This window comes from Manihot esculenta, chromosome 14 (genome assembly GCF_001659605.2).
Source record: "Manihot esculenta cultivar AM560-2 chromosome 14, M.esculenta_v8, whole genome shotgun sequence".
In the NCBI taxonomy this organism is placed as follows: domain Eukaryota; kingdom Viridiplantae; phylum Streptophyta; class Magnoliopsida; order Malpighiales; family Euphorbiaceae; genus Manihot; species Manihot esculenta.
Window position 1 is genome coordinate 11,304,974 of NC_035174.2, and position 18,481 is coordinate 11,323,454.

At 28.5% G+C, this 18,481-nt stretch overlaps 1 protein-coding gene across 2 annotated transcripts; it reads right to left on the minus strand.

Annotated features, from left to right (window-relative positions):
- Positions 1-4,209: 4,209 nt before the first annotated feature.
- LOC110599925 (translocase of chloroplast 90, chloroplastic) lies at positions 4,210-8,570 on the minus strand. 2 transcript variants are annotated; one of them, XM_021736547.2, is made up of 3 exons: positions 8,388-8,570; positions 8,002-8,117; positions 4,210-6,800 (listed from the first exon to the last, which is right to left on the minus strand). In XM_021736547.2, the coding sequence occupies exons 2-3, from the start codon at positions 8,114-8,116 to the stop codon at positions 4,582-4,584; spliced, it is 2,334 nt and encodes a 777-aa protein (XP_021592239.1). In that variant the 5' UTR covers position 8,117; positions 8,388-8,570; the 3' UTR covers positions 4,210-4,581. The 2 variants fall into 2 exon arrangements, with proteins under 2 accessions (XP_021592239.1, XP_021592241.1); XM_021736549.2 differs by having other exon boundaries at positions 4,210-6,782; positions 8,388-8,569.
- Positions 8,571-18,481: the final 9,911 nt, after the last annotated feature.

An 18,481-nucleotide genomic window follows, 5' to 3' on the forward strand; every position in this document is an offset into this window, starting at 1 on the left:
AATCATATGCAAAAACAATTAGAAAAATTATTGATTTAAAAAAAAAAAAGTAACACAAGCATCAAGAAAAAAATCAATGAAATTATTTATTTAAAAAAATGAAAATAACAGAAGTATCTCAGTAAAAAAAATCAATTCATCAAAAATTACATTTAAAAAATAACTAATTGATCGAAAAAAATTTAATATTTATATTTAAATATAATTTCGATTAATTTTTAAAATTAAAATAAATAACTTCATTGTTAAACGGTATAATTCACAATTTAATCTGTAACAACTAGACTAAAAAGGTAAATCTATCTATATTTAACTGTTAAATTATTATTATCTTTATAATTAAATATATTAATTAACTACAATTAAATATATTTTGATATATAAAATTAATTTATATTTAAAAATAATAAAATATTACATTTAATTTGCCATTTAAATTTTTAAATTTTAATTTTTAAAAATTAGCTAAAATGTTGATTCTTCAGTTGTATTAATATTTTTAATTTTATTGATTAGTCGTAGATACATCACTCATTACTCGTGTAATGCATGTTTTATGTTTGAAGAAATGCATAAAAGAAACATTATTACTTAGATGAAAATTTATATTTAATTTTAAAATTTCACAATTATAAGGAAAAATAGATATTTAAAAATAAAATATTTCTCAATAAATATTTACTCAATTTATAAAATTTAACCAAAAACCTCACTCAATAAAAAAGAAAATTGTTAAAATAATCGTTTCAATACTAACACAGTTATTGAAAAAAAAAAACTGTATATTATTAATTTATAGGGGTGACACTTGCTAAATTACATTTTAGTAATTAAGTCAAATTTATTAATTTATTCTTTAATTTTTACATTATATTATTTCAATAAATGTATATCAATTTAATTTATATAACGATGAAATTAAAATTTAATTTCATATATTAAAAAATAATAGACTCTAATTACGCCTGTATGAGTTACAATAATGATAAGCATGAGAACAAAATACATAATATTTTAATTGTATTTTCTTTTAAAAAAAAACTAAAATACAATCTTCATAATTATAGATTACCTCTTAAGACATGTATTTGAAAGGAAAGAAAATATTTTTCTATTAATTTTTATTAAAATAAATTAACTCAGAATTATCCTATTTTTATTAAAATTATCCTATTTTTATGAAATAAATTCACTAAAAATATTTTTTTTAAGAAATATACTTTCCAAAAATTAAGAATTTTAAACAAAGGCTATTTGAACCGAGACTTATCAACTTATCGCATTCCATTATTGAGCACTTTCTGGTTTCTACGGTGGGCATGTGGCGCCATGAATGAAAAAATGTATTTTTTTTTTTTAATTGAGAATGAAAAATCGAAAGAATAGAGATTTTTTAAATTTATTTAGATAAACGTATTGTTAAGATAAATTTGTGAATACTAAAAAAATTATTTTCATAATTTAAATTAATAAAAATATTGTGTATTTATTAAGGATAATTAAATAATTTTATCATAAAAAACTAACAATTTTCATAAGTAGTACTTTTTAATTAATTTTTATAATTAATATAAGATTTAGAAAATAATGATGATATTGGTAAATGTATATATGATATAACTGACTCAAGAGAATTTGATTAATTTTTATTTTAATAGTTAACAATTCCATTTTATCATAATTCAATCACATTTCTTTTTCTTATCTATAAATAAATTTCTTAATTTATAAATTAATAATTCTATTTTATCATCAATTCAATTATCATTTAGGTTTTTTTATTAATAAATAAATATTTTAACTTATATGACTTAAATATTTTGTATTTTTTAAAAAAGTAATTCAATTGATAACAATAAAATTTAAATTTAATTTCATATATAAAATAATAATGTGCTACAATTACGCCGCATAGTTATATTCAATTTATAAAAATTATTAATTCAATGCGTTTTTTCTTAGAAAATAACAATTCTCAAGAAAATTAATTTTGGCTTATTTAACTATTAAGTTAAATTTTAAAAATTTTTTATCTTTTTTTTAAATAAAAATATTAAACTACTGAACTCAACACTCAGTTGGTAGCTTCTTTTTTTTTTTTTTTTTTTCTTTTTTATCTTTTTTACTGCATCAACTTTATTATGTATTTATGCCTTGAATTTAATTCTTAATATTATAGCTAATGGTTGATTTTTATGTGAAATTGAATTTGAACCTTTAAAAACCTTTTAGTTTCGAAAAATTTCACCAGTTATTTCTTAATTTTAAGAGTTATTTTTAAATTCCAAAAGACTAATACTTTTAATATAATTTAAACTTTAATAAATTAAAGGATAAATTTATTAATTTTATCCCACTTAATTAAGGAAGTGGGATTTACTAAAGATAATTTAAGTTACAAAAAAAAAAAGTAAAATGCTGCATTTCTCAATACAAACTAAACGAAAATTTTTGAAAAATTCAACTTTCCTAACTTATCTCAAGTAAATAAAGTCTAAATTTTTCTTTTTACCAATGCAAGTATCAAATTGCATTGAATAATATAGAAGCCTACAATGCTTACATGAGTTACAACCAGATTACCTAGGTACTTTGAGACAAGGAGCCATGCCCCTGGAAGTTTTGTAATTACCCAGGTAATTTTATCTTAATTCTGTATAAATAAAAAAAAATTAGTCTATTCTAATTTAAATATTATACAACTAAAATGTCTTCCTGTTTGATAAAATCAAAATTTTTAATTCCTAAAAATCTATTACCTTAACTTAAATATTTAAATTATTTAGTTCATATAATTTTAAATATACATATTATTTAGCACCTATAAATTTAAATATTTATATCATTTAGTCTTAAATATACATATTATTTAGCACTTATAAATTTAAATATTTATATCATTTAGTCTTCAGTTAAGACCAAAACAAATTAACTAACACTTTTTTATAAATTACTAAACAATTTAATTTTATAAAATATAAAGACAATTTACTCAAGTGACTCTAATATAAAAAAATAATAAATAAATTTTTTAAAAATTGAAGAACTTTGATAATAATTCTTTCATATGCAAAATATTTAAGACTACCACCCTACTTTATTATTTTTCAACTAGAAAATTTAATTCTAATATTCAATATTTCAACTTCTAAGTATTCTAATTAATTTTTTTATTCTTTTCAAAACCGAGACAAGTTTGTTTCATTGTTTTTTTAAATAGGGTGAGCAGTATTCGGTTTAAACTGAAAAAATCGATCGAATCGAATTGATTTGAAAATTTGATTTGGTTTTTTATACATTTCAGTTCGATTCGGTTTTTAATTTCAAAAATTTCAGTTATTTCAGTTCGGTTCGGTTTTGATCAGAAAAAAACTGAAAAAACTAAACCGAACCAATTAGTGATAATAATATATTTTTTCAATAATATAGAGAAATTAAATCATATTAAAATTAAAATATTTTAATTAAATTTTAAAATATTAAAAATAAAGTGTAAAAAATAAAAAAATTATTAAAAATCGAAACTGATCAAACCGAACCGAATCGAATCGGTTCGGTTCGATTCAATTTAATTTCTGATCAAAATCGGTTCGATTTGATTTTCATAAACACTAAAATTTCAATTTTCGATTTATTCGATTTTCGATTAAACCGAACCGACCGAATGCTCACCCTACATTTTAATACAATAAATAAAAAAGTAATTTACCCTAACAGTAAATCAGTATCTCTTACTTTCACCTTAGATTAGAATTACGTTATCAAGTCATGTCTTCGTTAAAATTTAACGGAAACCCTTTAGTTGAGTTTTGAAAATTACAGAGACTATTTAATATATTTTTAAAAAATAAAGAAATTAATTAATTAGTTCGAAGACCAAATAATAATTTTCCATTTATGTTTTCCTCCAGAAAATCATTAGAGCAATAATCCAAGTTTGCATTAAGCATTATCCCTGAATGCTAGGAATTGAAAGGATCACAGTACATGCCACAAGGTTAAATCAGAAGTTGTGAAGCACGTACCTGTGCACATTATCTGGAGCACTAATGTAGCCTCCTCAAGATCCTCAGTGCAGTGTGCTGATACGAAGTTAACTGGGGAAGAACAGCCAGATTTCAGAACATAGATGAAGAATAATGATCCGGTATCTACAGCCATTTTGCACAACAAAGAGAAGCTTCAGAACAGTTCAAAGATACTTCATCCTTGAACAATCAAAAAGAGATTTATTCCAGGAATCATAGAATAATTGATTTTCCCTGTGTTCCTGTACAATTATCACAGCTGTTGCTTGTTACACAAGTCAACCAGACATGTCTATGTCACTAGTTTAAACAGAAAAAAATAGTATCACTATCTAGCCTCCTCCAAGTATGCATTAAAAAGTAAAAAGAAAGCATCACTATCTAGCTCCTCCAGATACATTGAGTAAATTATGCGGCCAAAAAGGGGACAACCTTAGAAACACCAAAATTCTTTGAACATTCTAGAGCCTAGCTCTGCTTATAAATTGCTTTCTGTTATTTTTTCCTCTCCGAACCAAGAAAATCCATCACCAAAAGGGCCAACATAGATTCATTACATCTCCAATGTTTCTCTGCTTCCATTTTTGGACTCTTTCCTATATAACATGACCCTGAAAATTGAGAAAATGGCCGCTAGTGCAATTTCAATATGCTCAGCGCTACTCATCTTTATGCTAACTTGCCCCATTTTCTGGCTATTTAAATTGGCATTAACTGCCACTCTCATGTTTCGTACTGGCCGAAACTCAGACTGAAAACCTCCACTCAACACCATCTCCTTCTTAAAAGACAGAGCCGTCAAAGATAGACTGATAATATCATTCCTAACAGGGAAGTCTTGCCCTCTTAATGTTGCTTCAAAAGTCCCACCATATGCCACTTGCCCACGACCCCTCATTTGGCCAGCATTCATTACAAACTTCAGTCTCTTCCCAATCAATATATTATCTTCAATCTTGGCACCAACATAATACTTCTTCCCAAAAGATGTCAATGACACTGCACAGTCGGCATTATTGTGCTTGAGAGTCGCCAGCTTTGTGTTGCCATGAACTGTATAGATAATATCTTTACCAGCAGATTGAACATCAAAACCCACAGAATAAGTAGGCCCCCTAGGATCTGTGTAAGCAGCAGCACATTCAGACTGAATACTGAAATTCTGCTTGTCCTTGCACATCTGCCCTGCAATTGAGGCAGAAATATTCCTTTTTATTTCTACAGCCGTTTCCAAGTTTATACCATCAAAGCCCACATCATGATCCCATCCTCGAGGATCAAGAACAGGTCTCATGAGCCATTGGTCACTTGTAGCAAGGCAACGATATCTGTGTACAGGACAATCTGAGTCAAAAGTTGGAGGTACTGCCATATCCGGTAACAGGACAGCTTCTGTAGGTGTCTGCTGGTCATCAGAGTTATCCTCGCCCAATCTTTCTGCCTCTGCAAGCTTCTTCTCCCTCTTGCTCCGAGCATCTTCCTTCAACTGTTTCTTTAAATAAAGAGTCTCCCGGTAATCCAGCTCATCGAGGTAGTCTCTTTTCTGCGATTTAGTCAACCTCTCAAATTGAGATTTTGTCAGGATTCGGATTGGAGGTAATTGATCATATTCATCTTCTTCTTCTGCATCCGAAAGTAAAATCTCATAAACATCATCATCCACTTCATTTGGGTTCGATACATGGTGCCGCAGGAGTGATGAAAGGAGATGTGGCAGCGAAGGCACCCGGGGGCTAGATGACCCCAGCTCAATGCTGCCTTGAAATTCCAAGAGCTTACTAACATCACCAAGAATTTTGGTACATATGCATAACAATAAGAATTGAGATTTCCAAGCTTGTCCATTGGGAAGAATATTTTCCCCCGCAAAATTTTTTTTACACTGAGGATGATTCTCTACTAAAAGTACTGGGTTTTCCAGTTTTCTGTCCAAGACTGCCTGGTGTATAAACTGTTGCATCAAATCTGTGCATTTGGTCACATATGATTCATAGTTGACCGAAAATCCATTTGGTCCTTCAGGAAGCATTGAAGAAGCATGAGTCATGACAAGGATGGTATTAAACCAAATTGCACTACCAAGGACTTCAGTCATTAGCTTCACAAGAGGAAAATCACTATAACCCATGTTGACAAGGTCAAGCCGCTCACAAAAAAGAACAATATCAGGTGGGGATTTTCTAATGAATCTCTTCACGGAGAGCATGATCTTTCTATTTCTTCTTACATTATTTGCAGATGCAGGTAAAAAGCCAGGGGTGTCAATAAAAGTTACTTTGACTCCACTGACAGTACCAACAATCTCTTGGATGTGCTTAGTGGCTGCTTCAAATGCATCAGTTGTTGTCTTTCTTTGATCAAATATAGAATTGATTGTTGCACTCTTCCCAACACCTGTTTTCCCCAGGACAAGAATTCTTATGGAGAAATTTAATTTAGGTTTGTCAATTGCCTCTTGTTCTGCTGCTATCTTTCTGGCTCTTTTTAGATCTGATTCCCTGCCCCGTATTGATGTTGCTAGATGTATCCTATACAAAACCTTTGCCACCAAAAGATTGTCAGATGAGTGCCCTAACCGCCGAAGAAGCCGAAAAAACTTAACTTCAAGATCCTCAATCTTTGCCAATGAATCCGCCTTTTCACAATCATTGACATTATTAGATCGGTTCAAATCTCCTGGAAGAGAGGGATGAGGTTCATTCCCCTCAGTGTTACCAGAAAAGTATGATGTATCCGGAAGTACTGGAGCAACCTCTGAAAAAGCCAAGTGAGCTGCAGTTAACAAGAGAATAAGGTCTTAACAAATTTAATATACAATTTCAAGTGAGACTGAAAATGTAATTTTCAGATCCTGCTAAAATGAGTTCTTATCATGGAGAACTTTGACTAATAAAAACTCCAAGTCATAGAAATCTATGGCTAGAGTAATGTTTGGTAATTATTTCTCATATACATATCACCATGGGGACAATCTCAACTGCTAGAGCACTTAAAGACAGATATTTCCAAAGATTCTTCATTTTTTATCAACCATGGGTCACATAGGCATTATGACTGCATTCCACTGAAGGTTGTTGTCAATACACACAGTTCCTTGATCAGGTGACCAAAAGCCAAGATGAGCATATGAGAAGGCCAAAAAGTAAGCTATTTGATCAGTTGGGTTTCAACTCAGATCCATGCGCATGGCCAACCAAAACAAAGACAGTTTTTAAATCCAGATGAATAAAAAAAGAACATGTCTTTTTTGGATAACAGAAGAAGAACAAAAAAGGAACATGTCAAGTATCTGCAATGTTAAACATGAAATCTAGCATGAAGGACCAACAAAAAATACTGGTAATCCTCATTTCTGCATTACTGACTGACTCAAGGAACAAGTCACGCTATCTGTGATATTAAACACGCCAGTATGAAGGACCCACAAAAAAATACTGGTAATCCTAATTTCAGCAAGTGCACTTGTATCGCTGAGTTCCCAAGGAAGCAACTCAGTATAAAGTCATTCAGAAAGTTCCCTATTATGATTAATAGGTAGTTATCATCAATAATGAATCATGCTAGGGCCTAACTCGAAACCATTTTCTTTCATAAACTAAAAATCCTTCGAGAAATAATTTACTCATCATGATACTAATATGACAACAAAAGGCCAAAATTCTTGTAACTATTCGGAACCCTCTCCTTCATCAACATTACGCCATCCATTTTTCCTTTCTTTTGCTTTTTCTTTACAGCACTCATATGGGTGTTGCAACAAGCAGTAAAAACAGTCACCAACGACTGAAATATATTGCAAAAACAGAGTCCATGTCACCCAATGATGAGCATCTTCCTTGGGTTCCAAAATTAAGTGAGGCATACGCAAGAGAGAAAACTTCTCTAATCAATACTAAGTTACTCGCGACAAAGTAACACCCCTCCAACACAAAAACAATAAAAGGATAAGAAGGGGAAAAGAGTAGCCCAGTACCTGGGGCATTAGAATCTTCATCCGCAGGTCCCTCGGAGAAGAAACTGCCACTGCCTGACAACGATCTAGAAGAAGACAATAATCGAGTAAAAACCCAATCTCTAATACTCTTCATCCTGACATATACACAATTCAAATCGTTAAAAACAAGAAAATCTTTAAGCTATCAACGCCCACAAGAAGCAGAAGACAACAATCTCAATTCTCAACAACAGAAGAAAAGAAATTTCCAAAAAATCAAATAACAAGGAGATATTGAAATGAAATTATAACTAAATCAGATATTTGAGCTGAAAATGGCGAAGATACTGCAAGAACCAACTTAACAGCCCAAGGAAACATAATGAATCAAATAAAAAACCCTATTAATGAAATCCAAAAATTACCTAAAAGAGAAATTAGTATTCCAAAACCCGTGTCCCGAATTCTGGGATTCCGTATCAGCACAGTGATAACAAGAAACAAGAGAAGAAGCAAGGTGAGGCGGAGAAGAAAAGATGCTTTAGATAAGACACAGAGATGTTGCTTGTTTCTTTTGGGATTTTGCGAGCACGACATACAAAAAACCCACAGCAAGAAAAATGGAAATTGAAAAATAAAAAAGAAATGCAAAATTAAAAATAAAAAAGGAAAAAGTTCAAATGAGCCCTTGAACTTTTTATCAAAGTTTAAACAAGCCCAATTTGTTTATTTTTTTTTCAAATAAATTCTTAAACTTTATCTTTAGATCAAATAAATTTTTATCAATAAAATATTATTTAGGTAGAAAACCCGGATCCATAGACCTGAGTCATGACTACTCGAAAAATGCTGCATCACTTTGAGCTGTAGAGATGTCTGAGGAGATTGACTTAGAGATCAATAAACTGAAGCATTGATGGACGCCTTAATCCTTGTAGCTATTCATCAACCAAAGAGGAAATGGGTTGAAATAACAATCATCACACGCAAGCAGATTAAATAGAACAAGAAAGAACCTGAAGTTGGTGTTTTTTTTAAAAAGAGAGCTAAAATCATAATTTCTAAAATAAAGATGATAAATCCTATTATTTAACTATATATATAAGGTATTTGGACTATTTAAAAATAAAAAGAAGGTAGAGTTCTAATTTTTTTTAATTTTTTATAAGCTTTAATATACACAGAGATATTTTTTTATTAAAATATCAGAGCCATGAAAAATTTTTTGCACGGGAAGGAACATATAAGAGATTTTGAAATAATGTGTTTTGGGTATGCCAATTGAACCCGTTTTAGCCAAAGGTTTTAGGCATTATAGGGTACAACAGGCAGTGGCCGCAACATAATTCAAAATCTTTGAAAATGGATTATTTTCTGTGTAAATCGGCAAGTACAGTAAAATCAGATGATTCAGAGTCTTCAGAAATTAAAAGAATAATAAATAAAAATAAATTAATATTGGAAGATTTTGTAAAAGCCATAGATGAATGGGAAATTCCTAAAGTAGATAAAGAACAGATTTATAAAATTCCAAAGTTAAATATTTTTAAAACAGATTATGTAATAAAAACCGAAGAAAAAGATTTTCAATTAAGTAAACCCTTTAAAAAAATAACCCTTTTGTCATCAAGAACATTAAGTCATCACAGGAGTAAAAAGTATAAATATATTCATATAGGGTTGATACAGGTAGGAATAAAACCTTTAACTAGAGAATGACTAAATACTAGTATATTGGCAGTAGTAAGGGATGCAAGATTTTTAAATTTTAATGATTCTTTATTAGGATCAATTGAAACAAGTTTAAGTGAAGGACCAATATCTTTTGAGGTATACCCAGATATGACGATAACATTAAATGATTTAAATATTTTAGATAGTATAGTTTTAGAAATTAAAACTCATAATTATAAGATGAAACAAGGATCTATCCCTATAGCATTAATATATAAAATCCACTATAAAGCTATGAATTCAGCATTCGGGACTAAATATAAACTACAACCAAAAAGAGGAGAAACCAGGTTTCTACAAACAGATTTAACTAAAACAAATACAGTCATCCCTAAAACAATCCAATGGAAGGACATAACCTTACCAGATGAATGGATTTTAGAAGGAATAGTACCTCCTCCAGAACAAGAAAAAATAAAATCAAATACAAGTTTGAGTAAAATAGAACAATTTGAAGATGGTAAAGTTTCATTAAAATTTAATAGAAGTATAAGTAGTAGATATACTGGATCATCATCCTCAGTAATAACAGAAGACATAGGGAGAGTATCAAATATACCTTCGATAATTTATGCAACATATAAAAAAGATGAACCAAAACCTATAATACAGACTATAGTAAAACCTAGATTTTCTACATCTGATATCCCAGATAAATATCTTAAAATGAAAGGAGTAGATTATAGCTCCTCTGTCCCTCAAGTGGTATATAACTCAGTAGAAAACTATTTAAATCAACAGGCTGAAATAGCACCTTCATCACTAGAATCACCATCAGGTCTGCCATAACAGAAAATATAAATAATATAAATAGGGAATTAAAGTTAAGTAAAGAAAAAGTTGAAAAGAAATTTTTAAAAGAAATAACTAAAACAAGGAATTTAGGAAAGTTAAATAAAATTGTTAAAGAGAATAATTTTGAAAAATTAAAAGAAGAATACCTTGAATATGTTAGAGAGATAGAAGAGATAAATTTTTTTGAATGGTTTGAATTAAGAAGAAAGAAAACCATAAATCCGATAACTATAAGGGATAAGAGGCCAGAATGAATAGTAAATGATAAGATAATACAGAGTGATTTTCCACCTAAAACAATTAGCAAAATAAAACATGGAGAAAATGAAATAATCTGTGCACCATATAAAATAGTTAAGGATAATGATACAGATAAAAAGGTAATAGAATAAAATAATTTTAGTAATGCAAGTTTAATCTGTATTGGTACTCAATTAAAAAAGATAGAAAAAATTCTAAAAGAAAAAGAAGTAGAAATAGAAGAGAAAAAAGAAATAAAACTACATATTTTTAAACCATATCAGATATCTAGCTCAAGCCAAAAAGAATTAAAAGCAAGTAAAGATGAATTTTTACAAAGTCTAAAAGACCAGCTAAGTAAAATAGAAGCTTCAGAGTCTAGTAAAAATATAATCCCAGAAACCCCTCAATCAAGAAACATAAATGCATTAGAAGAACAGTCAGAATCTGAAACTGAGCAAAGTCAGCCAGATTCAGAAGATATAAAGCAATTCGAAATAAATCTCATATCACATAAAGAAATAGTAAGTAGAGCACCGGACTTAAGAATAATGGAAAAACCAAATATTACATCTCAATTCAAATATAATACTTCGACAGTCTATGAATGGAATATAAATGGATTGTCTGAATATAATATTTTAAGTCTATTACAACAAATGACTATGGCAGCTAATGCATATAAAACCCAGTCTTTTGCCTCAGACAGAGCAATAGCTGAGATAATTATAGCAGGTTTTACAGGACAACTAAAAGGATGGTGGGATTACCTTCTAACAGATATGCAACAATTAGAAATACTAAATTCAGTTCAGGTAAATAGTGAGGGAGAACCCATATATAATGAATTTGGAGAAACTATTCAAGATGCAGTATCAACTTTAATCCTAACAATTTCCTTACATTTTATAGGAGACCCTTCTCTTTTAAAAGATAAGAATGCAGAACTTCTAAGTAATTTAAAATGTAAAAAATTAAATGATTTTCAAAACTATAAAACTACATTTTTTACTAGGTTAATGCTAAGAGAAGATTCAAACCAAGATTTTTGGAAAGAAAAATTCTTGGCAGGCCTCCCTTATTTTTTAGGAGAAAAAGTTAGGAATAATATAAAACAGCATTTTGGTAATCCAATACCATATAAAAGGTTAACATATGGCCAATTAGTAAGTATAATCAAGAAAGAAGGACTACAGATATGTCAGGATTTAAAACTACAAAGAACTCTAAAATATGAAATGCATAGAACCAAACAAGAATTAGGATCTTTTTGTAAACAATTTGACTACGGAATAATACAAGACAAAAGTTGTAATGGGCAGTGCTCTAAATCTAAGCCACGAAAATATTATAAGAAAGATAGGTATTATAAAAAGAAATATATAACAAAGCCAAGTAAAGAAGAATATTATAAAAAAGAAAATTATAAAACCCATAAAAAATATAGAAGAAAAAGTCCAGAAAATAGGAAACATAATAAAAAATCATTTAAAGATTTAACATGTTATAATTGTGGACAGAAAGGTCATACGTCTAAATTTTGTAAATTTAATAAAAAATTAAATGAGTTAAGATTAGACGAAGAAATAGTGAATAAAATCCAAGAATTATACATAAGTTAAGAAACCTCAGAGTCAGATATAACTGAAAGTGAAGATCAAATAGATGAATTAGGAAATAGTTCATCAGAACAATCAATAAATGTTCTAACTAAAGAACAAGATTCATTATTAGAATTAATAAATAGCATAGAGGATAGTAATACTAAAGAAAAATTTCTTAAAAAATTAATTAAAAGTTTTGATGAAACAGAGGAAGCTAAGAATGTCATTCCTAAAATAGAAAAATAAACTTATGATTTAACCAAAATATTAAGTAAAAATAAAAAATCTAAAGAAACAGTATCTATAGAAGAATTACAAAAAGAAATTAGGATAATAAAAACTGAAGTAAAAGAATTAAAAAATCAACTTCAAAAGGACTCGAAGAGAATAAAATTCTTAGAAAAACAATTAGTTTCTGAATCATCCTCCTCATCCGAAATTAAAAAATCAACTTCAAAAGGACTCGAAGAGAATAAAATTCTTAGAAAAACAATTAGTTTCTGAATCATCCTCCTCATCCGAAGAAGCAGTAGAGGAAGGAAATGAGTTTGGTAAAATAAACCAATTAGAAGAAGAAGAAGTAGATAATAATTTTATTTTATTATTACAGGAGATAACTTCCAGAAAATATTTAGTAAAGATAACCATCAAACTATCAGAAGATTTTAAAATAAACACTATAGCAGTATTTGATACAGGAGCAGATTTAAATTATATAAAATCAAGTTTAGTACCTAAAAGATTTTGGCAAGAAACAAAAGAAAGATTAAAAACTGCAAATAAAACTAATTTAAATATCTTAGGGAAAACAGAAGCATTAATAATAAATCAGGATTTAGAAATAAAAACTGTATTTTTATTATCTCAACAAATAAATCATATGGTGATATTAGGAACTCTTTTTATAAATCTAATAACACCCTATACAGTAAAAGAAAATTGTATATAAATTAAGATAAAAAATAAAAAGATTAAAATGAATTTTACTGAAAAACCTAAAACAAAGAACTTGAATCTAATAAAGGCACATTCCATTAGAACAATGGAAATAAATTCGATAATAAAATCTCGAGAAGAAGATATAAAAGATTTAAAAAATAATATATATGTAGTTAGAATTAAAAAAAACAATTAGAAAGCGAGATCATAAAAAAGAAAATAAAAAATCTAAAAAATGATATGGAAAAGGGGTTATGTGCAGATCATCCTAACGCCTTTTGGGACAGGAAACAACATATAGTAGATCTGCCATATGAAGAAGGATTTGATGAAAAATCAATCTCAACTAAAGCTAGACCAATTCAAATGGCACCAGAATTATTGGAGCACTGTAAGAAAGAAATTAAAGAATTAGAGGATAAAAAATTAATAAGAAAATCAAGAAGTCCTTGGTCATGTGCAGCCTTTTATGTTAATAAAAGTGCAGAAATAGAAAGAGGTACACCGAGACTAGTTATAAATTATAAGCCATTAAATACGGCATTAAAATGGATTAGGTATCCTATACCAAATAAAAAAGATCTTTTAAACAGATTATATAATGCAAATATTTTCAGTAAATTCGATATGAAGTCAGGATATTGGCAGATTCAAATTGACCCTAAAGATCGATATAAAACGGCATTTACTGTTCCCTTTGGACAATATGAATGGAATGTAATGCCATTTGAATTAAAAAATGCACCTTCCGAATTTCAAAGAATAATGAATAATATTTTTAACCCTTATTCAAGATTTTGCATAGTTTATATAGATGATGTTTTAATATTCAACCGAAGTATAGAAGAACACTTTAAACATTTAAAAACGTTTTGTATGATAATAAAAAAGAATGGGTTAGCACTAAGTAAAACTAAAATGAACTTGTTCCAAACTAAAATAAGATTTTTAGGTCACTATATAGAACAAGGTAAAATCCATCCTATTGAAAGAATAATGACCTTTGGAGACAAATTTCCAGATGAAATAACTAATAAAGTCCAACTGCAAAGGTTTTTAGGATGTTTAAATTATGTTATAGACTTTTATCCAAATTTAAATAAGATGATAAAACCTCTCCATGACAGATTGAAGAAAAATGCAAAGCCATGGACTGAAGAACATACAAATATTATAAGACACATAAAAACACTAATAAAAGAAATTCCATGTTTATATCTTCCTAATCCAGAGGCTTTTAAGATTGTAGAAACTGATGCTTCAGATATAGGATATGGAGGAATTCTAAAACAAAGAATAGATGGTAAAGAGAGAATAATTCAGTTTACCTCGGAACACTGGAACTCTACCCAGATGAATTACTCTACCATTAAAAAAGAAATTCTAAGTATCGTGATCTGCATAAATAAATTTCAATCTGATTTATTAAACAAAAAATTCTTAGTTAAAATTGATTGTAAAGACGTTTTAAAGAAAGATATTAAAAACCTTGCCTCAAAACAGATTTTTGCTAGATGACAAGCAATTTTAAGTATTTTTGATTTTGATATTGAATTTATTAAAGGTAGTAAAAATAATATTCCAGACTTTCTAACACGAGAATTTTTACAGCAAAATGGTTCGAAAGAAGAGCAAAAATAAAAATAAGGAGAGAAGCCCAAGCCCAACTCCAAAAGCCCTGTCTAAACATTCGGATGAAATTTATAAAATCCAAATAAAACCCCAAAACCAAAGCCAGACAGACTTTAAAAATTGGATTGAGCAACTAAGCCAATCCCCAGAAGTCCTTAAAGCCCTGCAGGGAATGGCATCCTCTTCAGGAGCCTCAGGTATGAATCTAAACTCTAAAGCGATTGTATCCGTTCATGGTACAACTAGTCTGTCTCAAACGGTAGACAGTAAAGACTTATCAAATCCGTTAAAGGCTGTGGATTTGCCAAAAATCCAATATCTTTCCATGGAGGCACTCATAAATGGTTTTTTAAAACAAATTCAGAATTTGAAATAGAACTAGAACAAGGTTTTGAAAATGTAAATCCATGGGAGGTAATTCATAAAAATTATCCTGAAAATTGGTATTTCCGGCCAGTGGATATTTTAAAAACCCAAGAATACTATCAGAATGTTTTAGAACAATCTGATTCAGTTCAAGTAAAACATACTTTTGATAGAAATAATAAAAATGTAATTTTATATTCTTCCTTAAAAATAAAAAGAGTTCTTCATCCTGCCGATTGGCCGATAAAATGTTTGAGTACACCAATTGCATTAAAAAATTTAAATCGGTTTTACCCATCATATAATTATTTTGATTATATTGATGCATGGAAAAACGTTTTAAATATTCAAAATCCAACATGTACTCATTCCTGGCTAATTTATTTTGATAACAGTACTATTAAAACCACCACAAGGATTCCGAATTGGTTTTTCAAATGGTGGACTTTTAGAGGTATAACTGATGGTATCTTGTCCTCAGAGTTATCTCAATTATATCAGTATTTCAAACAAAATTTTAAACCGCATCAGAGTGAGAAGTATATACCTCCTCTAATGTATTTTTGTATGAATTTCTTTATTCCTTGGGTATATCAGTGGTTCTTTGATTTTTCTTATATCACTGAACTAAATATTCCCATTATAGCTAAAAAGCATAAAATAAAATGGTGGGGATCATTCAAGAATTCCACCAAGGAAGCCCATGTTAAAAATCTCATTCTAAAACAAGCCCAGTTTCCTGCTATTTCTTATAGTAGTAAACTGACTCTACAAGAGCAGCCTAGTTTTGGAGCCCAAAAGGCCCAATACCAAGCCCTGCTTGCAGCAGCTAAAACCCCAGAAGAATACAAGCTCATTTGCGAAAGTATGTGCAAACAGCTTGGTTCTGAAGGATCAGTAAAATCTATAAAACAGGAATTGGCTAAAACAGACAGTTCAAGCTCAAGCATAAAATCTTCAAGAAAACCATCGGCTAAAACCTCCAAGGAGAAAGCTAAAGGGAAGAAGAAGCAGTCAAGCTCAGATTCAGAGTCGACAGCATCAGAAACGTCATCCTCTGATAAAAATATGGTTTCTTCAGGCAACAGTAATGAAGATGACTGTTACGGGATCCTACCAGCAATTAAAATCAAAAGTAAAACCACAAAGGTAAAGAAAAAGAAGGATAAAACAAAGAAGGATAAAAAAGAAAAGAAGAAGAAAAAGAAGCAGGACACTTCATCCTCTTCATCATCAGACTCAGAGTAAAACAAGCAATTTTCTGTGAAAAGTAAAACTGGTGGCAGACAAATTATTACTCAGCCAAAGATAAAAGCAGTAAAAGACGTGGCAGACAAACTATTTATCTACAGTAAAAAGGACAGACAAAACACTGTTCATGAACAGTACCAGCCGCGTGAAGCAACAGTAAAACATCTTGTAACTCAAAAGTAAAGCCAAAGAATTTCTCTATAAAAGGGAGCCTCTTCCCTTGTGAAGGCACACACTTGTAATCCCTCCCTCTCTTTCTATTTTCTCTATCTTCACATTTCCTCTGGAAATTTTCTCTCTTTTAAAATTCCAGAAGCTTGTATTAAGTACTTTAAAATTTTAAATATAGTAAGTTTTTTTTATTTTATGTCTTATATATCTGCTACTTATATAAGCCCGTATTGACGGCATCCTTCTCTTCTCCCTCCTCATTCTGACTTAATTCTGGGGATCCCAGGTTAAGGTTGCAGGAACCCTAGCCTTAAAATAAAATTGTGTTGATCTGTTGCTTAAATATGCTCTGTGGTTGCAGCCTTGACTGATCTTCCACATCAGAAATCTATTTGTTGTGTGTTTTATTATATTGCATATAAATCATTTTGGTAAACGGTCCATAAATTTTGCTGGTAAAAATTAAAAAAATTACTATTAAAACATATTATCATTCCATTACCTTATAATCATTTTTTTTTTTAAAAATACAATTTAACATTTTAATATTATAACAATTATCTTAATTTTAATATACTTGATTAAAAATAAAGCTATCATCCACGTTAAAAATATTATAATTTTTTTTAATAATCCTTTTTAGAATTATTTAATATTAATTTGAATATATTAATTTAATCATTCTTAATTATCTCAAAAGTTTTAATATTGTTGTGTGTATATAAATATATATTCAGTTAATAATCTATTTTTTTAATCTTTAATAATATTTATTAAAATTGTATAGTATCTTAATATTATCTATAAATAAATTTAAATTTAAAATTTATCATTTTAATTAATAGTCCATTTAATATTTAATAATTTTTATTAAAATACCTAATATTAATAAGTAAATGATAAAATTTATAGCATGTGGTCAACCTAATAGAATACATTTGTTCTTAACTACACTTTGAAAAATAGGGTAAAATTAATTTTTGCTTTTTTATAATTAACAATTTAGTTATTCAATTTTTATATATTAATAACATAGTTGATCCATTAAAATTAAATTATGAAAATTTGAAGATTATAAAGTAAAAATATTTATTAATAACATAGTTAACAAAAACATATTTTAAAATTAAGTAAAAATAAAATAAAATATTTTTATTTTAAATTGAGAACGAATAATAAATAAACAATATTCATTAAATAAATTAACATGAGATAATAAATGATATATTTAATGGTGATTTATACTCACCTATTAAATTTATAATTATTAACTGAATAAATTTTTTGTTATATAAATCTTAAAATTTAACTAAAATTTTAAAATATTTTTAATTATAAAATTAAAAATTAATATTATAATAATTATATTTAATTAAATCTAAAAAATTTCAAATTCTCCTCGGATTCTAATCGAAATAAAAAAAAAAAAAGAAATGGAAGGGCATGGAGCGTGGGAGGCCATGGTCCCTTATGAGCCCATGTAGCTCCGCGGCCTCCGCCCCTGCTTCAGCTATGTTTTTTTTTTTGGTTTAAAAATAAAATTTATTGAAATTAGAGAAAATCATAAGAGGTATAATAGCTAAATATTAAGTATAATTTGCATTCAAAATATCAGAGAAATAATAAATAAATCACAGAATTAAATAAAATAATAATATGATAAATTTCACATAAAAATTAAAAAAATTCAGTTCGTTTATTTGTATTTTAGATTTAACATAAATCAAATTTATATAAAAATTATTCTTATCATACATTTAATTTTTCCAATATTCTAAGCTCCATAT